A 23,515-nucleotide genomic window follows, 5' to 3' on the forward strand; every position below is an offset into this window, starting at 1 on the left:
TACTTGGTTTTTGGTTATTTCAGCTTTAGTATTAAGTCTCACCTTTCGTTTCTCAAATCCTGCCTGACTCCTGTGTGTTTCTGCATTTGGATCCTCACCTTTTCTCAAAATTCTGACAATTTTGGCTAATAACTCATGAACCTTAGCAAGTACAAGAGAGATTTTTGTATAGTTGGTTCCATGGGTGAAGCTGAATCGACCGATGTGGGTCACGCACATTTGGACCTGGAAAAATATTGCTTTCAGTATTCACAACTAGATGAAATTTGATATACATGTACACATTATACTATATTTTGTCTCTCAGATTTTGACACCAACTAATGTGACTTTTGCTTCTACAAATAGCAATGTTTACATATTCCATCAAGTTATAGAGCTCACAATATTTGACAATTTGACTGCTAGTGATGGCACATGCATGTGATGACATTTTTTTTTTTTTTTTTTTCTGTGACATCTGGCCACCAAATTTTTGTCTGTTTTGTTTTTTTAATATCATTTGAAACTAAATGATATGAAACTAAGACACCTTTTGGAGATTTTTACAGTGGAATATGACAGAAAGGGGTTAATGTTATTATGTATGAATACAGTTAACATTCTAGGGCATTTCAGTCTAAAGGTCAGCATTTATCAGCCTCTATAAATCTGCTACTGTTGCTTCCTGCCTCTGGTATCCTCTGTCAGTGGGAGAAGATTTAGTAAGACTATCACACAGGAACTATAGCCTCTGTCTTATTGCCTCTTATTGCCCCTCAAAGGCTCAGAAAAATGCTGGCCTCACCTCAGGAACTGCAGAGGAAATTAAATCAAGGCCACTCAGTGATAAATAGAAAAAAAAATTTGGTGTGAGCAGCATTATCAAGGAGATCTGCCTGGATGTGAAGCTGCTGTGATTCATTGCTACCTGGTTGCTAAAGAAATCCAAGCAGCTCGTGTCACACTGAAGACTTTTCCAATAAATATCTTCAGGGGATTAATTATGCATGAGTAGAAGCCTGAATTTTGATTGACAGAACATAGAGGTTATAAAGAGAATAACAAGGTGGGATATAGGTTCACATCTAACTAGCACATTTCTCTTTATATGTTTTGCTTCATCACTTGGCTACTGGTATGCTGGTACTCCTGAGTCTGGAGTTAGAGAGACAAGGTGTTGGAGTGTGAAAGTATGATGAGGCTGTACTTCAGTGAAGCACAGTCATATGAATAGTCTTGCATTCACTAACTCAAAGGAATCCTTAGACACAACTTTCCTCAAGTCTTTTTTCATTTTCATCTCTTTTTCCCTGCTGTCCTTTGACCTATTGCCTCACTTCATCTCCTCTTATTTCATCACCCCTTCTCCCCTTTCCTTTTCCTGCTTTGCCTTTCATTTCCCTTCCTTTCCTCTCATCCCTTCTGCTCTCTCAACTCTCATCAGCTGCCAAACACTCCCATCCAATCCTATTTTTCCACTTTTACTCTCCACAGTTTCTCACATTTTTCCTTTGCTTAGCCTTCTGAGGTGGCAGTAGCTTGGTCTCTGGGGATTTAGCTTGGGAACTGAAGGGTGGTAAGTTTAAGTCAAGCATGGACCAGTCGGTACAGAGTGTGGACCGGTCGCCGGAGAGAGATTCTAACATCTCTGCACAACAACTGCATGTAATGAGTCCCATGTGTGTATTTCAGGCCTATCTGAGTGTGTATAATAACAATGGAGTGAGAAATGTAAGTTCCCCCAAGGAGTAAATTTTCTGCTTCTTGGAGAACACACACAGTAACTGGAGGTTCAGACCAAAACAGAACTGTTAAAAAGATTTTAAAAATGCAAGCGGTGACAATGGTAGGATTATGTAGCTACAGGTACCCATAGGTATTCTTTTTTTTAAAATCAGTTGCGCTCCATCAACACGTGATCAGGTGTCTTTTTCATCACCTGACAACGTCACAACTTCGTCGCGCATAACGGGACATGTCACGGACATCATGCTCATCAGACCGCTGCTTCACCAGCTGACCGACCTCGTAGTGGTTAACGTGAGCCGAGCCGCGGCTCTAGAGGCTCAGCCAGCTGCATCAGCAGCTAGTAGCTGTTAGCTGTTAGCACGTCGTCCCCTGCAGCGTCAGAGCTCCGGACTTCTGTGAGCCGAGCTGCTTTCACCAGATGTGAAAATGACCCAGTGCTTCATTTTTCAGCTCGTACGGTCCATGTTTACACACGTTTGTTTTCTCTGGTCTAAACAGTAGATTACAGAGTATCTTTGGTAGATCCGTGATTGTCACGTTTCCATGACGACTGACCGGAAAAAGACGCGGTCATGTTCACGTGACTCCAGATTGTAAAAATCTCTGAGGAAAAAAATAAAAATCTCTGGAGACACCAGGCAGTTGTTTTTTAGTTTTTAGTGCAGACAGTTGATATTATTTATCTAAATAGTATTTTTATTATTTATTTATTTTTGTGGTTGGTTGAACAGCATTTCAGTGTACAATCTGTAAGACCTGGTGTTACATAAATGTCTTATAATAACACATGATAATGATCATATTTTCAAATTTCCAGTCAACTTTCAACATTGATCTTAAAGCCTTATGGAATCACTCCTTCTAACTTCTACTACTCCATTAATAAATCTGTTACCTATAGGGCCCTGCCATCAGTCAATGGTCAGGGTCAGGCCCCTGACACAAAAAAAACACGCTTGGGCACCGGTGGGCCGCTGGTGGGCCACCCTACCACCGGGCTTAACAAGTTTTCTAGGGGAAACCCTGGGTACCAATAAGTTATAATGCAGTAAGTTCGCCATAATGAATCCATTAAAAAGAAGGCTCTTCAGCCAAAAGGTAAAAATTACAGAGAAAGGTTGTTTTGTCTCCACCATGTACAAATTTGTGCAGTCCTGGCTGCATTGAACATCATAAACTACATCACTCTGTTTATGCCTGGGTGTTTTGTCCTTAAGATGGACAAGTTTCTGCCTCAGTGTGTTGGTAGGTTTGAAGTGAACTGGGATATGATGTTTATTCAGATCCTTCTGAGTTTCTCAGATGTTCCATAGGGAATGACGATGTTGTTGTGTTTTCTCGTCTCCTCCTCTCTGTCTGCTCTGGATCTTTTAGAGGTTTTGACAAAGGTCCAGTTTGAGTAGCCACAGGTTCTAAGTGTTCCCCTGATGTGCTTCTGTTCCTTCTCCTTCTCCTCTGGTCTCAGCCCGATGGTTTAAGGTTCTGATGACCCCCAGCTTGTGCTCCAGTGGGTGATGAGAGTCGAACAGCAAATATTGATCTGTGTGTGTAGGTTTTCTGTACACCTCAATGTTGAGGCTTCTGTCTTCTTCAGTGTGCACTTGTCAGTCAAAGAAGGGCAGACTGTCTCCTCTGACATTTTACCACGTGAACTTGATGTTATTGTCCACAGCATTTATATGTTCTGTGAAGGCTTCCACTTTCCCAGTTCATACCTGAACCAGTGACTAGGAGCAGTTCCTGTGAAGGTAATCAAGGCTCGGCTCTCAACTTCTTCCATGTAAAGGTTGGCCACTATTGGGGACACCGGTGAGCCCATGGCACAGCTGTGCTTCTGTCTCTAGAAGCCTTCACTGTACTGGAAGTAGGTGGTCGTCAGACAGAGGTCAGGTAAGGCACAAATGTGATCTGGGGTGAGGTTGGTTCTGCTGGACAGAGTGATGTCCTGTAGCAGACGTTTCTTCACCATCTTTACCGCTTCTTGAGTGGGAATGCAAGTAAAATGTGAGGTGATCATTGCATCATCTGAAGTTGATTTATTGCAATCATAACTTCATTTATAACTGAATTCCCAGATTTCATTGATGCATGTGGTGTTTGATTGACAGGTTAGATGCAGCACTCTAATCTAAAACCCAATGCTTCTTTAATTTGATGGCAGTGAATTGCAACTGCAAGGCACTAAAATAAAAGCTCACCCAATTGAAATGTCCACAGAATGAAGTTATGATTGTAATTTATCAGCTTAAGTTATACTTTACTTTATACTTACATTTCATAATTCAATACATTTAATTAATGAGTAATAGTTATATATTAAATGTTACATTGCATTTAATTCCCATACATTAAAACAAATATATTTAATTTATGAGTAACGGTTCAATTGTATTAAATTCCCATCAAATTATATTTTAATTAAAAAGTTAACGTTTTATAACATGCCATGGTGCTTATAAATTTTAAGTATAGTCTCAAGATAGCACCTGTGGAGCTGATCACATAATACAGCCGCTATCAATAAACTGGACTTATCTGTCCTGCATTGCAAAATTGACTATTCATCTTTTGTCACAGGTGGTCTTATTCAGGGGCTATTTAATGCTCAGTCACTTGTCTGACTAGAGAAACGGAAAAATAGACAAGAACAACTCATTTGTGAGGCCAGCTTTATAAAGAAATATAACAGACTCAGCAGAGTAACCAAGCTGCTACACTTAGAGAGGTGAAAGGACATTTAGTCATTTTTATATTCAAAAAATTAAAAATTACATGTAATCAACACTAGTGTGGACATGTGTTGATTTGATGTGTTGATATTTAGCAGCCATATTGTGAATGTAGTTTCATCCTCATTCCAAAGCTCCCCCATTCTTTTCCTAACCTCATTTCTATTTCCTATTTCTGACTCGGCTTTCCTCTCTGCCCCTCTCTCCTCTTCTATACCATTCTTTATTCACCTTACCTCACCTGTGCTCATCCTATGAGCAGAATAGCTCTCCCCATCACTCAATGTCGATGCACACTATATGAGTTTCTGTGCACGTGTGTGTGTGTGTGTGTGTGTGTGTGTGTGCGTGTGTGTGCGTGCATGTATTTTCAAAGTGGGTGCCAGGCCTGCACTTCAACCTCCCTGTTGTTATGCTCAGAGCAATCAATAGAAAGCAAGGCTTCATCTGAGTGAGAAAAAACGTAGCTCAGCTGTCACAGCACCCTACAAAACAATGACTCAGTATGCCCCAGGGAGCTCCGAGTGTGTTTGTGTGTGTGCGTGTGTGTGTGTGTGTGTGTGTGTGTGTGTGTGTGTGTGTGTGTGTGTGTGCGTGTGTTTATGAGTGTTTGAGTACACCCTGCTTTGGCTTCATGTGTGCTTTTTTGCACCTAAAGCACATCTGTTTCCACCTTCAGTGAGCCAGCCACATAACATAACCCTCACACACTAACACACACACGCAAAGACACACATGCACACTGAAACTCCCCGGGGTCTCAGTCCCAGCTCAAGTCCTCACCTTCATAAAGAGTGCAGTGTCAATGTCACGCAATGTCACTGTCAGAGCAGATTAGATCAGCCTCATTGCATTCATGCATCCCAACTGGCCACTGGACAGGCTAACCATGGGCCACTCACCATGGCACTGTGTATGCCTCCACTCAGAAACTTAAGGGTGTTAGCAGTAGCATGATGACAATTCTCCTGCTCCTGGCTTGATCTTCTGTCTAGACAGTCTAAATGTAACTTCCTGCGAGGGTTGTGTTATCCTCTGCCTGCCTCAAGGATCACCAACTTCATGCCCCCATGTTTGAAAAAGCCGATTTTATTTCAGTCCTTACATGTTCAATATTAATGTGGTGGGAACCTAAACAATCTAAACATATAGCAACAAATCTCTGTCTGTATGTATATTATTTGCATATCTAGAGAACAATCCATTGGATCTATTTCACACTTGGAAAGTTTGTTGATAAGGACCACAGGAATTGCAGTGTGGAATTTGGACACGTGACAAGCTCAATATTAATACATTTTGAATAAACAGTGAACACTGTTCTGTACATCAACAGGGGCATGGCTTCATGACTCTGCAGACTGAAGCTGGGCTCACATGCGGTCCCTCTCATCTGATCACATGGGGAAGCAGACGTAAACAGAATGGAGGTTATCGTGGTGCAACAACTAGCTGTAATAACATGTTGCAGTGAGGAAAAAAACAAAAGCAGAAGGTTAAATGGACGAGTTGGCTTTATATTCTTCAGTGAGAACTGGAGGTGAGATTTTAAGTTTCTGTCAACAGTTGAATGCTAGCTAACATTAGCCTCAAGGGCTAGAATGATTACCATTGCTTGTCAGCACCGTCAGCTGCTCCGGAATGCCTCTTTTTTTTTTGTTCTTGTGAAATCCGCTCACTTATTATTTCTGGTCATTTATCCTCACATTTTTACTATTTGTCAGTCTACCTACGTACCTAACTGCCTGCATGCACTCTGCCCATGCACTCAGGGCACATGACTGCAGTCTTTCACAAGGTGAGGCAGATCTATTCTTATAGCCGTAAGCGGGCAAATGCCACAAGAAGGGAAGAGCCAAAATTTCCCAAAACTAACAAGACAGCAGTGAGTATTACCAATAGCCAAGTTTGTTGTTTACGTTCATTATAACGATGTTAGGTGTTTTTTTTTTACATGTGAACATTTTAAACAGTGAGCAAATCATTCTCTAAATATACAGTGCATGTCCCAATTTGTAACCATTTGAAAAAAACGTGTATGACATGACGTGTCGTATTTTGTGGTCCAAACATACAGTGTGAAAGGGGTTGACATATTAAACATCATACAAATACAGGTAGCAGCTGGAAGGTATAAGGGAGGATGTCCTCACTGACAATCTGGCACTTAAGAAAGTGAAAATTGGGGAAGTGGCACTTTAGCAACATGACTCTAACTGCATAGTGGAGCTCTTCTTCGTGAGTAACATGAAATAGTTTTAGTTAAGTCAGATTTGGATTGAGTTATTTTAAATCTGAGAATTCATCGCTCTGTGTTATATCTCCTTTTGTTCACCTGCTCTACAGTAATTTTCCCAGTGAGACTTGTAAAACACATTTTTAAAAGTTTATTGTGATGTCAGTGAAATTGGTGGTGGTAGCTGTGAAATCAGGTGTTTCTGATGGCATATCCTGACTACAGCAAACAGGTTTCTTGTTAAACTGACATTTGAGAAATCAGCTTGACTGGAGAAAATGGACTATAAAAGCACTGAGCGAGTGAAGGAAGCAGAGATGCCTTGTGCTAAAAAAGATAACAAACCTCTACTAATGTTGGTTGTAAATAGCCATGTCATATTCTGTATGTATTTTTTATATTTTGATCTTAGGGACTGTTGTTAGGCAGAAACTCTGAATGATTCATGACATGTGACCTCAATGATATGACATGTGACATCAAGGTGAGGACAACAGATGGTGTTTGACTAACTGATGTAGCTTCTTGTCTAGAAGGAGAAACATCTTCAAGACTGAAACACTAAATCTAGCTGATTTTAACTTCCAGGAAACATCTCCTCTCAATTAATTTCCAACAAGCAGATCCAATAAACTCAAGGCCTCACCCTGAACTCTGAGTTGAATAATCCTGTTATTATAATAATTATAATTATAGTTATAATTACAGTTATTATAATTTTTAGGTTCCAGGACAGCTAACCCGAGTTCAATCAGTCAACTCTGAGTAAAAGCCCTACATGGTGAATGAAAAAAGGTCAATGGAGCTCCAAAGCCATGATTTACATGTCATGATGACAGGTAAATAAGAAGCCAGTTGAATCCAGTGGAGCAAGAAATATTAATGCCTGCCAATGTGTACTACTATGACATTTAAATAACAGTTTGTTCACTCACTTGCTCAAATTTAGGAACAGGTTTTGAATGACATTTCTCTTGAGTTTAGTATATTTAATGCCCAGTGTTGGAGCATGTCTATGACAGAAGCAGTAAATTAGGGGCAGGACCTTGTGTCAGGTGTTGTTCAGCCACAGATAAATTTATGTTGAACATTGACGAAGGAATCCATTAATTACACAGCAGCCTACTGGACCATTTCTGTACTGTAATACATTAATACCGAGTCTCTGAAACCAGTGTGCACAGGGATAGAGATTTTTCACTTCGTATTTCTAGCTCAAATTATAAAGTGGCGATATTGCTTGTGAAAAAAAAAAAAAAAATACACTGCTTAGTTGGACCCATTTAGTTTGTGATGTTGCTGGTTTACGGCTGTTAAGAGACTACAGCTGTTGTTAAACCTCTTCACTTTGTCAGTAGTGACTGAACAGTGTCAATTCCAGCCAATATAGAGACTGCCAAGTAAAGGCTTAGTCAGATTCTTTAAATCATTGCATTTCATACAGTATTTAATCTTGGCAAAGCGTCTTTTTTTTTCAACAACATGAAAAATGGATGGCTTTGTTATACAGTAGTATAGTATAATATATGTGTGGCCATATGCTTCTAAAACAGCATTTTTAGTGTTAACACTGAGTCAAATGATGTCAAAGGGGTCAGTTATAGTACTGAGCCCCTGAAGAATCATCACCTAAATACATAGTTCCACTCAGCTCTACAGAACTTTATGGCCTCTTTAAAATCATCTTTTTGCTTTAACAGCCTGCAATTCACTGTGTAGTTCTGTCCCATTGCCATCTGTTAATACATAACAAAGGTATTGTATCTGATCATACTTCCCTAATGAGCTATTTGCTGTTCCTATTTGCGGTGTACCCATGAATATACAGCCAAATATCACGGAATTACTTTGATACTAATGAGAACTTAACCCTTAAAAAGTGTATGACTCACTTATGACAAAGAGTGTGATTTTTGATGTCAAATCCAATAATCCAGTTAAAGTACCTAAGCTGTGCGTCAACTACAAGATATAACTTGTCTTTGTTTGTAGAACACCAGCATCCATCTGTCCCTTAAACATCATACAGTCCCCTCACCACATGTGTCTCTTTTGTGCCTGCTTTAACTGCCCTGCATCTCCTTTTGTGGTGTGCCTCACAGTTTGACCTCTGCCGTGCATAATTATGATTTGTTTGACTGGTTGGATTGCCATCCCATTGCCAACTTTTAACATTGTTCCTGACAGAACATTAAGTTCATGACCACTGTTTTATTTAGTATTGACGAACAGTCCATCTTCATGGGAGAAATGACCATATCAGAAGAATGTGTAACCACTTCATTATGACCTATATGTTTGTGTCTTTGCTTTTATATGTGTTGATCTAGAACATACAGTAATCTGCTCCAGAGCACATAAAGTGTCCAGCATAAGTTACCATGGCAATGTACCCCAGTAAGAAGAACCCCTGTCAGAGCCCTGAAACCCAGAGCCAACCCAAAAGTGTTCCTGCTACCCCAAAATCCTGCTGTCATAAATGGTTCTGCAGTCGTGTAGAATTTAAAAAACGTACTAGGTAAAATATATTTTACATAATTTAGTTAGTTTAATAAAATATAACCATTCAGATTATGTCATACTAAATAGCGAGACTATTGAAAAATCCATCTTAATGAAGCAGTTATTAATCAAACAGTACTTCCTGTTTCAGAGTGGCTTTTTGAATGCTGCAGGCTATCAGTGTGCCTCTCCATCCATTTTGCTCATCTTGCAAATACTGTTAGCTGCTTGAAAAAGTTAAGGAAAATAATTTGGTTTCACTCTAAAACTCTTCTCTAAATTTATTTTTAAGTTTATTTTTAGTTATATTTAGGTTGCTAAATGGTTATTCAGCATTCCGAAACATGAAAGTGAACGTTCGGAATGGCGGCCCTTCGGAATGACGCCCTGGACCTGGAAGAACCATACACAGCGATCCAACTGCCGTAGGGTCAAATTGTGGAGAGGACGCACAGAACGCTATGCTGATTGCTGCACCAATAGAGTAACATCTTTTGGTGTAGGCAGTGTGATGATGTTGGGCAGCATCTCCCTCACTGGAAAAACAAGGCTTGTCATCATTGGAGGCAATCTCAATGCAGAGAGATATTGAGATGAGATTCTGCAACCAGCGGCAATCCCATATCTCCACAGTCTGGGCCCCGAACTCTATCCTCCAAGATGACAACACTCGCCACCACAGAGTGGGGTTTCTCACAGACCACCTCCAGAATTTGGGAGTGGAGAGGATGGAATGGCCTGCCAGCAGTCCTGACCTCAACCCTGTTGAACACTTGTGGGATCAGCTTGGGCGTGCTGCTCATGCCAGAGTGACCAACACAACCACAAAGGCTGACTTGCGACAAATGCTCGTGCTATTCCCCTCTGAGTCAGGGCTTGTCTGTTATCAACATCCGGGGTCTGTAGGTTGACCTACTACCTCTGACCTGGAAGATGTCATTTCTGAGCTGAGCGCGCACCTGCGACAGCCGGCTTGTTTACCTGTAGCTGCTACTGCTAGTTTGACCCCGGATGTTGATAACAGACGAGCCCGGACTCAGAGGGGAATAGCACTAGCATATCGTAGCAAAATATTGGTGAAATGAACTAGTTTCGTGGCAGATAATGCATTATATAGAGGCTGTGTTTCAGTGCCCCGTCACTCGCATTATATGGATATACCGGCGCTACACTGGAACTAATTTCGTCCGAACGACTTCAAATGACACCAAAGTTATCTGGGTGAGTAAATGATAATATTTTATGCAAGAAATAAGGTCCAGGTTGTAAAAAACCGTAGTTATCCTTTAATGAGTAGGCTTACTTTTACTTTTGTGGTATTTTTAAGATGGCCTTTGCATAAAAATGAGCTGTATATTTAGTAGAAAGACAGATATTTTTTAAATTGTTATGCTACATAACCAGAGAAAACAGAGAGCTATTAAATAATATGTGTAGAATACAGAGACACTTTATGTAATTTTGTGTTTTCAATCACAAACCTGGCACAAACTAACTTTGACAATAGCATTTGTAAATGAAATACTATGAGTAAAATGTATTTTGTAAGCAAGTAACTGAATTACTTGAATTACTGATATGCCAGAAGTTGGTCAACCATGACTATTCCAGGATCAACTTTCCTCATATTTTCAATAACAAAAATCATAATAAGAAAGTGACATAGAAAAACAACATATGCAACAGCCTTGCAAGTCTTGCATGGATCTCCCATGTCATCAAAGTAGCTAGAATCAATATTTTCATAATAACAGTGTATCAAATGGAAAGAATGTGTTGGGCCTTCATCAGATATTGCAAACAAAGGAGAGGCCTGTACGGAAACCCAGAAGCCTTACTACGAGGCACTCCTAAACCAGCATGAGTTTTCAAGAACAAAGGAACTGGGCCAATGCCCAAAGGTCTGGCAAACTGTACTTTGAGGTACAGTCCGTCCCCAAACTTTAATCCGCTCCCTATTGGGCCAAAGTTGGCGCAGGCCATAAAACTCCGGCCAGATGGCCCTGACCTCACTCAGGGCATAAAGGTTAGGGAGCCCTGCTGCCCGTCGCATTTCCAAGGCAACGCGATGCTGTGAAGAAGCTCCTTCTCCTCTTATTATATTTATTTGCCTTTAATGACTGCCTACCTGTTGTCGAACCAAGTACACTGCCATTTTACCTTAACAACCCTGCCTCTGCATTTGGCTTTGTGTCCAGAAAAACGATAGAGAAAAATCTGCTCAATGTTTGACTTGAATCCTGAATTTCTGTATTTGGTGACTCCTAGTGGTAGTGTCAAAAATGTGCTGCAGCAGGAAGCATTGCACTTGCCCAAAGAACATTTATGTGTTCAGACTAATTCGAAAAATGCAATCATCAGATAACAATTTTTCATGTAAGGACATTATCATATATGTCCTTTCTACAACTGTATTCTTTAAATACTGCACAAACACACTGCAGCATCTTAAGCACTGCTGGCACTAACCACTGCAGATCACAGGCACAAGAAACAGTAGAGTCTCCATTTTTTTTTTTTTGGAGTAATTATTTCAACAAGACATAATCGGGAAAACATTTAAAATGTCATTAATAAATAAATAAATTGATTAATTAACTAAATCTAATAAAAGACATTATCAAGCACCAAGAAGTACATGCACGTTGCTTAACACATTCAGAAGAAACAAAAAGGGGTTAGTGACAACAAAGTAAAACTACATTATAAGAAAAGCCATAAACATAGCTTACCTTTCCAACGTACTGAGGTTCAGGTCCGATGTGTTCCTCCAGAACAAAGAACTGGTTCCAGATCCAGCCTCTCTTGGGTCGATGGTGAAAGTCATTGTCTGTGTCAGACAACTTGGTCTGGTTCCTCTGTGTTCTGGAGTTTGAGCTGGTGATCTTGGAGTGGGATTTGGCATTCATAATTGTTTGTGAAGAAGGTCTGAGTTTGGAAAAGGATTGAGGATTTGATAGTGAAGCTGGGCTGGCACTGTAGTAAGTGCTGGGGTTCATTGTACTAGATGAGTTGGACCTTTGATAAAGACTGGATTGTGAAGGTAATTTAGTGTTGGGGACCAATTCAGAATTGGTCTTAGGCCTGGTCACTACCTTAGAGTTCGAGAGTGGCTTTGGCTTGGGCTGCGACAGTGGGCCAATCCTTGTTTTTGGATTGATTTTGGGACTGGTTTTTGAAGAATGGTTTGAATTGTTTGAGGTATTTGTCGCTTCTTGATTAGAATTTGATTGGTATGCCAACGCTTGCCTTGAATTAGAACTCTGTTTGGACAAATGCTGTAGCTTGACTCTAGTGTTTGAGCTTGATGTGGCTTGGGAGATTGTCAGTGGAAAGTTTGAGTTGAACCTATGGTTGTCAGTTAGATAGAGCATGGTGTCAAGCCTTGGCTTTAACTGAAACTTGTTCCTGAATTTCTGGCTGGGCTTCAGTGGAGACATACGTTTTTGAGGACTAGAATTTGGGAGTGGTGTTGGTTCAGGTAGTGACTTGACCCAGGGATTAGGGTATAGGTTAGGGTTGGGGTTAGTGTTAGGGCTCAGATCGACCTGGGTCCCATAACAACTCTGGGAGACAACACATAGGAAGACCACCAGGGGACACAGACAGGAAACTGCAGCCACGCCAGCTGGAACTCTCATTGTAAAGAAAGGATAGTCCGAAAATGTCTTCCCCTCTCACTTCCAATGTGTCATACCACCGTGGGCATACACAAACAATCGTACACAACCACAGACACACTCAAACACACAGGTTTACAGTCCTTTTCACAGAGGAGGTTAGCCAGTAGAGTCCACATGCTGCAGCCCAAGGAAGCATTTCATGTAGTTCCCTCAGAAAAATTTAAAATAACTCCATAATCTTGTTCACTATGTTTGTGTTGATGAGAGATGTTCCTTAATATGTGGCGATGTTCGTCCTCCCAACATTGTTCCCACATCTGAGACCCATTGAGATGATTAATTTACATGCAAGTATGTACAATTAGTCCATACACTTGTAGTGACGTCCATAGCAAACATTCGTCATATCCACTATGGCCAGAAATCCTTATTCGTCATGTTGAAAGCAGAATCATCTGATTTTTGGGTCATAAGCACTGCAAGTCCTGAAACAGAGAAGATGAAATACATGATCAAAGGTTGAAAAAAAACAAACTATTAAAGTACCAACAAACTAAAGAGAACAAAATAAACAAAGCCACAGTACAAAATTGCTGACTCTGCTTGGACACCCTCTTTGGAAACCTGTCTGATATTTATATCAAGTATTTATAGACTTCTATACCAATAAGAAAGGTTTTCTAAATAGACAATCTCTAAAAGACCTTGTCTGTCATAGTAGAGAACTGTCAAAGTAGTCCAAGTGTCAATGTCAAGCTCTGATTAAAGACGATTTTCGATTTATCTTAAACTCATTAATTTATTTTTTTTTCATCTGAATAATTTTTATTTTTCAAAATTATACAGATGGCAGTGTGTACTCAATTTATGTGTTGTTTTTGTACAAAGTTTGTAATTTTTGCAACTGACGTGCTCAGACAATAACATGAACAACCAAAAAGGCTATGTATGCCTTAAAGTGCAGGTGTAGCAGATGGTCTACAGTAAGTTTGAGAATCAGTGGTGTATTGTTCAATTTCTGATGCCTTTTTTTGAATTATGTAAACTAGACACTGATATAATCCAGCCATACTGTTTAATGCCAGCATATGACAACTTGACAGCCAGTGTCAAATACTTTCTCTGTGCCTGCTTGAGAACAGGGAACAGAAAGTAAATGTCAACAATCATGCATATTCCCAATCTTTCCAGTGTCCTTATCCGATCTTAATATCCAGGGGAGGTCTAAATTAAAGCTGCACGATATATCGTTTGAGCATCGTCATCGCGATGTATGTGTGCACAATAGTCACATCGCAGGGCCTGCGATGTAGGACGCAAATGAACTCATCTAATTTCAAGGGTACCTGACACACAATGTGCATGCAGACTCTGAGTCACTGGTAACAACATTGAAAAATGAGCAACAAACAAGAGAAAATCGCCGAAAACAAAGACTTTGTGCCAAAAAGAAAAGCAACGTCAGTTATCTGGAATTATTTCGGCTACAAGAAGGATGATATTGACCAAACACGTGTTCTGTGTCGAAAGTGCCTTGCATCTGTTGCCACAACGAGAGGTAACATAACTAAATTTGTTTGACCATTTATGTCAGTACCACACAGCTCAGTACGACAAATTTGTTAAAGCTTGTTTACTTATTTTCTACTATTTACAAAACAAGGGGTTGTGGACCACTCAGGAATCTGATGTAGAGCTGCTCATATTATTATTATTTTTTTTAATCATTTTTGATAAAAAAGAAAGATGTTTAGTTTTGCTATAAAAGATTTCAGTTGTTGAATAAAAGGTTGAATAACCTGTTTATCGCTCATTGTTAGTTACTTAATTTAATTATGAAGCTAGAATGTTCTATTTCAAGATGGAGAGCTCAAAAGGTTCAGAGGTTTGTTTATTGTCATTCAATTCACGTTTGCACATGATAGAACAAAACATGTACTCAGGTCCCAGCGCAATAAAAGCAAGCAATAAAAGATAAAAATAAGAATATCTCTAAAACACAGACAGAAGCCATACTCGTATGATTAAAAAAAAAGAGCTGTGCAGGTTAATTGTTAAGATAGCAGCAGTGCAGCATAACATAAAGTGCTATTCAGGTCATCTGATGAAAATTCCTGTATTTTTTCATATCGCAATATACATTGCAGGGTTAAAAAAAAAATCGCAATGTCAGTTTTTTTCCAATATCGTGCAGCCCTAGTCTAAATAAGATAAAAAATGCTTTTGATTCTAAATTGACCATTTCTTGTTACTATAGGAGGAAGAACTCAAAGATAAGGGAACAGATGTGGCATATCAGAGCTTTATGAAATACAGCATTCAACCAAAGTTGGTCTGGCCCAGTGAAGGACCACACAGCCAACTGGCTGGGGTCACAGGTGGTCTAGATCAGGTTGCCAGAACAATGGCGGCCATGACATAGACCTGGGTTAAGCCAACTGTTTTACTATAGCTGAACCTTATCTGGCCCAGAACCCAGGCCTATGTCATGGGCACCTATGTTCTGGCTACCACCTACGGATCTTGATTTATAGCTGTTTGTGGTACATGTATGCTCTGTGGCCCTTCATTGGGCCGGACCAATTTTGCAATGTGGGCACTCTTCAGATTGTAGTCCAGCAACTCCCCAGACCTCAAGTTCAACTTCTGGTAACTTTTAAACCAACTGTCCACTGACTTTGCTGTGTGTGAATTATCCATCCTCATTAGAAAAACGAACATATAAGATGAATGTGAAAGCAGCTTGTTACGACCCATATTTATGTTTCTTATTAGGTGGCAACCTCTAGTGGATATAGTAATTATTACAGCACTAAAAGACTGTCAGATGAAGTCCACATAGGACTGGCGAGGGAGAGGGATGCTCGGGTCAAACAAACACAGGACTTTCACCCAGGACTCTGCTGTCCGTATGTGAAAGTCAACCAACTGCAGCTACGTAACATAGGCATGTTGTTTCATAAGTAGTTATTTTAGTAAAGTAAAGTTATTTTAACCCAAACCACAATGTTTTCCAAAACCTAACCAATATGCAAGTGTGCACCAAAAGGGAGTGGGAGTGACTGGCAATCAACCTGTTGGTTTATCAGAACCTACTTGCAGCTTGCTGCTGTTGGAACCATGGATCCTTCAAGTGCAGGTATAGCAGATGGTCTACAGTAAGGTTGAGAATCAGTGGTGTATTGTTCAATTTCTGATGCCTTCTGATGAGAGTGCTGTGAGTGAACCAAAAAACTTCAAGCAGAACAGGCAAGCTGAGAACAACAGCAACGAACGTAAGCTTCAAATTCTCCCGTCAAAGCCTGCTGTTTGGCTTTTTTTTCAGTCCTTGTTGACTGGATGTACTGCAGTGTAAGATGCCCACAGGATTTCTTTGCATTACCTTTAATCTAAATCACTCAACCAGCCTCGTCTTCTAGATGCAAGCAAAGCATAAACAATATGCAGATGATAAATGTTTCATCAGTGATGCAGCCTGGCTGAGGCAGCCTCTTTTAAAAACATTCTCCTTTTCTTCCTCCTTTTACTCCGTTTTGTGAGATCACAGTGATTGATTTAGAATGAAATGATTTTAAGAAAAGAATTAGAAATATATATATATATATATATATATATATATATATATATATATATATATATTAAAATGAGTAAACCAATGTCCTTGATAAAAGTTACACATTAAAAAGCTGTAATGTCTCTTGTAATGATACCAAAACAGCTAATATTCCATATCCGTTAAATGTGTTCATTCAACAGTTTAAATTTAAGCACATAAATAATTTGGAACTCCATCAAATATTAAAACATGCTTTCCTATTTGTCTGGGTGAAAACATTATCTCTGAAAGATGATATGACTTCCTTCGTCTTATGCTCTTTTCACTTTAATGGCTGTCATCCTATCTGAGCTTATATACATATTTCCATTGTGAATGCACAGAACTGCTGAATTATTGCAATTACATGAATGAATTTGACAGTTCAGAGGGCAAACGGCCTCGTCTGTACAAGAAGTTAAATTTGAAGCTTCAAGGATGTAATGGGCTCTAATAAGAGAATGAGCCACGTGTACTTACTGTGCATGGAGAAAGAGGAGAAATTATTATATTAAAAAAATGTGTGAGGTTAAACTTTGTAATTTGACACTGTGAGCGCAGTGTGAGCCTCATCACTGGCTCTTTGGGATTTCTGTCTAGTGCCAGCTTTCAGTGCCAAAGCTGGAAGTAGAATTCCCCATAAATGAAACAACGTTTGAAAATACTAGTCTTTCCTTAATTATAAGGTTCCCTGGAGTTTTGTGGTAAACTAGCAAAGTTTATGTTTATTCACTGTTTTTCAACAAGACACATTGTGCGTGTCCTTGAGTAACAAACATGATTATCTACAAAGGAACATTTACAATGCTGATTTTCAAATAATTTTGAAACTTGCATTGATTACATCCATGCATCCTCTCTGGCTGCTGAAGCATTGCTGCATTTCTTTGGACAATACTACCACTTGCGGACAGTTGGGGATTGCCAAAACCCTAATCCAATTTAACCCTAACCCTAGAGCAAAGAAAAACTCTATGAGTAGTCATGACACCACTGCATGATCATAGAGCTATTTTAGGAGTTATATAGAAACACTATAGTCTGTCTCTATGATCTTCTCACTCTTCCACTACTACAGGTTGCTTCTTGTTACTGTGATCATGAAGGCAAAATACTTTACAGAGGAATTAGGCTACAATATAGTATAGAATTGAGTATAGTTTATAGTTTAGAGAATAGATCAAAGATGAAACTGTGCATTTGCAAATCCATCTGTTAGTTTGTCTTCATGGTGTAATTGTAGCCAGGAATACTGATTAACCAGTGACTGGAACTTCCAGACACAGGTGTCTTTATACTACAGTCACTTGAGACACATTCACTGCACTCAGATGATCTCCATTTCACTAATTGTGAGACTACTAGAACCAATTCGCTGGAACTCTGTTGAATTAGGTTAGTCACTTTAAAGGGTAGTGAATATTTCCGCAATCACTTATTCGACATTATATATTTTTAATTAATTGACATTACTTTGTCCAAATTTGTATTCACTTTGACATTAAAGCGGTTCTTTTTGTAAATTCTTCTCAAAAGAGCCAAATTATATTGACAATAATCCATTTATAAAAGCAATAAAAGGAGAAAACATCCAAGGTGGTGAATACTTTTTATAGGCACAGTTAAAAAAAATAAGGCTGTACTGTTTCAGCAGCCTTTTGCACTTTTAACAAAGCCTGCTGTTCTTAAATGTATAGCTGAAAGGGGAAATAAATGGAATCAAATGAAACTGTTTAATCAGTTGTAACCTTTAGGAGTTTTTCTGTTCTTTAAACAGTGAACTTTATTTGAGGATGTTGATCAAACACAGCTAGATAGAATAAAGTATAACTAACTGCCCTTCTGCTACAGTCCAAGGGCAGAGGCTGCGCTACAATTTCTTTTGGTTTCTAGAGATCTATCAAAACCAATTAGCCATGGATTAGCATCCAATGTTGCTAATTATGATGCTAATTGGAGGGGAATACACAGCGGACCTCTGAAGGAAGGCTGAGGCTGTGACATGAATACTGACAAGGTTTCTGACGTCCACTTCCTAATATTCTCCTTGTATGATGGTTCATCTATCTATCTGTCTGTCTGCCTGCCTGCCTGCCTGCTTTCCTTTAGTTCAGTTGCATATACATTTGAAAGAACTCAAGGATGCAGCACACGGACTGGCTAGCATAAATATTTGATTGTAAATCAAAGCTGGCAGTAAAACAATGTGCCGTGAACCTCATTCACTTATTTTTCACATGAATTAACTTCTAAGCACATATCACAGCAGCTGTCTATAATGAGATCTGCAAGAGTTACAGACATTTTAAATGTCCAGCTGACTTTTGTTTCTTTCGATCAAAGCAGGATAATACAGGGTCATTTCATAAGTACCTTAATAGCATCACATTTTCATTTCCACTTACTGTATGTATATATGTGTGGCTAAAATCTTTTTACATCAGGTGTGGATGCCTTTACCCTCCGCTGATGTATTTTTAAAATACAGAATTCAGCTTGCAAGATTCAGTCTGTTTCTTTATCTCCTTTTTTTGTCTGATAAACTACCAACCCTTGAGAGAGTTTCACTGCCAGTGCATACATTTTGCTGCACAGCAGCCTCTGTGCTCAACCCTTTTCAGGTGTCTTGTGATTACAGGGTCTGTAAGGAAATTTTACATCAAAGAAATTGAGAAAAGGCTGAATAAATTATTTGGTGAGGCTGTGGGGGGATATGGTGTATGTGATATTGCTGTGTTGGTGTTCTTGGAACCTCATAATGATGTTGCTCCAGTACCTCTATTCTTAAAAAAAAGTGACAAAGTCAACATCTGGAGCAGCCCAGTTACCAGGATAAAATGTTGACAGTTAACTTTTCTGAAAACCATTGATATGTTCAACTTTGTACATGTCATTCATACCATATTTACATTTCTGTGTGTCAGATCGGGTTAATAATACATGATTATGACCTGACTTTCATATGAGGAGGTGGTGGTGCAGTCAAGCTAGATGAGCCAGTGACTGCAGTTTGAGACTGAATCTCAAGGTTTTAAGTGTGAAACCACAGAATATTTATTCCATCCATGTTTGTGACGACAGAACGTGGTGCTTTTAACGAGACCTCTCCTGCCATGTTTGTGGTGACCAAAGTAGGTATTTGTGCATATTTTCTACCAGTTGTTTTCCCCAAGTCACTAACATATGACATTACAAAAATGTGATTGGTCATTTGAAATGATGGTTCTGGAACAACATTAATTATGATGTCCCACGGACAACACCAACATAGCAATATCAGATGGATCAAATTACAATAGGTTACAGTTAGAGGTACAACTTAACACTGCAACATGTATTTTAGGTTTGGTAATGTCATTATTGACTCTTGATGTCATGGGATCAATTTTGTGCTCATTGATGATGCGTCCCTGGTAGGAAAAAGCAACTAAACCAATTAGAGGTTTGTAGGCTGGATTAAGAATGTGAAAGTCATCTTACCATGTCACAGCAAGAATGTATTTGAAACAAAAACACTGATAGGAGATGAATGAAATCAATGCAATTACTCAGTTAGGTGTGAGTGCATACTAAACAACAACAACAACTCTTAATTGGAAAGGTCTCTCTGATCAACATGACAACTACTCCAAGTGCAACAGGTGCAGCAGGACTGATTTCACATAAATCACTTTCTTATTCCAAAACAGAAAATGGCTGACATTTACACAATATGTTAGGCAGAATAATGAGGTGAAAATGAAATGGCAATTCAGACTGATTATCAGGCTAGAAAGATGTTGAGGCAGCATTAATTTACAAATCCACTTTGAATTTTTTTTCAGTGTCCTTGAGCGGAATTTCGTCCTCTGATGTTTCGATATTGAAATCTCCTAATAGAGATTGTTCATCTACCAGTACTGCTCCTTCTTCACAGCCTTTCCTGTTATTATCTAGGGGCCTTACTCATCTCTCCTCCATGAATGAAGAGTGTATAACACAGGAACACACTGTATAGTGTGATGTTGTGCTGGTCCAAGTGCTCATCCTTGACACCAAAGCTGCAGTATACTTCTTACTTCTTCTTTATATCTCTCCTGGGTCAGACTAAGAAAGAAACCTCATTGTCTATATTAAAAAAGCATGTTTGCAGCTAATGGTAGCTTAGCAGAGCTTCCAGAGCAATATGCTTATTAATTGCTTTAAGTGGCACTTCTGCCACAGGAACAGGAAAATAGCCACCTTTGCTTGGTTGGTACATAGGTTATATCTGATTCCAACAGTAGACTTACATTACAAGAGTTTTTAGCCACACCTCGTCAAACGCACAGTGTTGTTTGTATATGCTAATGAACAATTTAAACTTCTCTCCATTTTGCCTGCACCAAGCGCCACCCTCCCTTTTGACGAAACGTTCCTCCTGGTGACCCAAAACGCATCATGTGGGGGACGTCAGGACTGTTGAATTAACTACAGATTGCTGGTCTGCAGTTTTGTACGTGAGAAAGAGTATAGTTGGATCAAGTGAGGGGCGTCTCACCAAACTCTGATCAAACTCTCTAAACTAGGCAGTGCTGATGAACTATAAATCAAGATTCTGTAACTATACTGTCTATTTCTCTCCTAAAAGAGGGACAAGTGAGGACATTTTTTTTCTGCTGATCCATTTTCTAAGTCTGATCTTAATTGTTTTCTCTCCTGTGATTATATTATGACCTGATGGGGAAAACATTCTGCCAGGTTAGGACTTAGAACTAAGTCCTGACTGACTTAGTTCTAAGTTGCTGTTTTTTAGCCTCCCGTTTGCATGCTCGCCAGAATCAGTTTGTGCGCTTTAAAAAATTTAGATATGATATCTGCTTTACAGACAGTTGAGACCGACGTGACATGTTCTCTCTCTCTGTCTGTAAGTGTGTGTGCACGTGTGTTTGTTTACGTCGGTCCGGAGCTCCTCCCTTCGTAAAACAGAGCGGAGGAGAATTGTAGATGCGCGACGATGAAGAAATTATTAATTAAATGAACACAGTCCGGACCGGTTCTATAGGAAAAGTGACCTTAAATGACTTCTGTTGTGATTTGGTGCTATGTATAACATAAAATTATATATAACACAGCATGCGTGCACACACACACGTTGCTAGGTTACCATAGCAAATAGGCCTATCCCAGAGATTATATATTATTTGTTAGTAGCCTAATGGTAAATGCTGCAGGTGTAGAAATCTACATAAAACAGATATTTACTTTGATGTCAGTGCTACATTACAGCATGACACTTGTGCATATTAATAAATTAAATTTTTTAATTCATTAACTTTTTTAAGAAATAAAAGCCAAATGGTTGATCATTTTACAGCCACATCATTTTCGTCATGCATTATTTGTTTTGTTTGTTTAAAAATGCAAAAAAATATATATATACGATTAATCGATTAATCGATCGATAAAGTGCTAGATTAATCGATTCCAAAAAGAATCGATAGCTACAGCCCTACTTTTCATTCAGTCCACAGAGCAAGGAATGCATGGGCATATGTGATTCAAGAATGTAAATTAAAGTGCGCTTAGGCTTCATCATTAGGCCTACAAAATATGTCTCATTTCAGTCATACATAGACTTTATTATGAATTTATTGCTTGGCTATATTAAACACACATAGAGCCTATATTAATATAGTCATGCATGGTGTGGATGGATTATTAAAAAAACAACAATAAACACTTCACTTCGGTCGGTAACATTGTAATGTGTTAAATGACATAACTGTAGTAATATGTTACTGAAATATTATTAGTACCGTGTTATATTACTTACTCCAGTCACTTACTTACTGCTAAAATAGATATATTACTGCAACTCATTACTTTTGTAACACATTATCCCCAACCCTGACTAAAACAAGAGCTAGAGTGCAGAAGTAACAAAGTCGGCAAAGTTACTGAGAATTGTCAGTTACACAGTGATATCAAATGTTGTGTATTTTTGGCTAACAATAGCTTCTTGTCAAACCAGACAAAGTAAATCTGGGCAGCAAATCACCTGAGTTGATTGAATTGGAGAGTGTTTGAGAGATACTGAATTCAGCTTGAAATTTGTAGGTGTATAAATTTACAGATTACAGAATGTACAATATTTAATGTACAGAACATTAAAATACTTGTGTTTCAAATACCTGTCAGGATATGTCCAGAGGTCTTGTTAAAAATACCCTGTTTTTGTTGCTTGAGGTATTCTTAAAATATTAATTTATGCCCTTACAAGTTTTGGGTGAAGAAGACAAGATTAAGCTCCATTTCAAGTAAAGTAGCTATTGTAGAAGTAAGTGGATAAGCGAGTGTCATTTTCAATTACCACAAAAGCACAAATGATTTACATAAAAATCTCTAAATTAATATACCGTTTTTACCTCATTGTAAAGTGGGAGATTACCAGTGAGTCTGTGTGCATCCCTATCATCATGGCAAATGATAACCGTATACACACATTCAAAGATGTGGTCTGAGAAAGGGGTCGGACTGCATCTAGTCAACTCTAGTGCAGTTGGTATTCTTTTCACCTTGCCCATCTGTCTGTCTGTCCATTGACACATTTTTGTCAGCAGGATAGCATAACGAGTGTAAGATACAGTTGGGAAACTAGTTTAGAACAAATTGAAGGCAGAGTTCAAAGATCGGCGCAGTCAGAGAGTAGGAAGGTGCTGCCCCAGACTTTATGCACCAGCTCACATGCGTATATATATTTCTGGAGACACCTATTGTTGCGGAAACTACATAGGTGGTTTTGACTACTTTTCCAGTTGTTTATTCATCTATCTGTCTGTAAACAATGTCACAACCCTGCAAGATGCAGTCATGAAACTGAATCAAAATGAGCTGAAGATAAGTGTGGTCGGACCCGTACTCATAATAATGTATTAATGACTAGGACGTTTGAAAAAAATACTTCCAATACATATGGCAAATTACATCATTATTTTTATTGTTATTGTTTTTTCTGAGGGAGAACGCCTATCCGATCAGATATATACAGTTCCTCCCTATTAATAAGATGTCTTCTTTGGCAGTTTTGCTGCCTGTGATAGTTTGCAGTGAAAAATAACAGATGGTGGGTTTGACAGGA

At 39.0% G+C, this 23,515-nt stretch overlaps 2 protein-coding genes across 2 annotated transcripts in view; both read right to left on the reverse strand.

The window, feature by feature from the left end:
• The window catches only part of LOC311267010 (class I histocompatibility antigen, F10 alpha chain-like), a 501,763-nt gene that overhangs the window by 197,013 nt on the left and 281,235 nt on the right, over nucleotides 1–23,515 (reverse strand). The gene's annotated exons all lie outside the window — the stretch shown is intronic.
• The window catches only part of LOC311266492 (cadherin-18-like), a 211,747-nt gene that overhangs the window by 171,417 nt on the left and 16,815 nt on the right, over nucleotides 1–23,515 (reverse strand). Inside the window, exon 2 of the mRNA XM_084368883.1 lies at nucleotides 11,931–13,306. Coding sequence (XP_084225009.1) covers nucleotides 11,931–12,839 — 909 coding nt within the window. The 5' untranslated portion in view covers nucleotides 12,840–13,306. The remainder of the gene's footprint in view (nucleotides 1–11,930; nucleotides 13,307–23,515) is intronic.

This window comes from Pagrus pagrus (assembly GCF_965226575.1).
Source record: "Pagrus pagrus genome assembly, chromosome: 12".
Taxonomy (NCBI): domain Eukaryota; kingdom Metazoa; phylum Chordata; class Actinopteri; order Spariformes; family Sparidae; genus Pagrus; species Pagrus pagrus.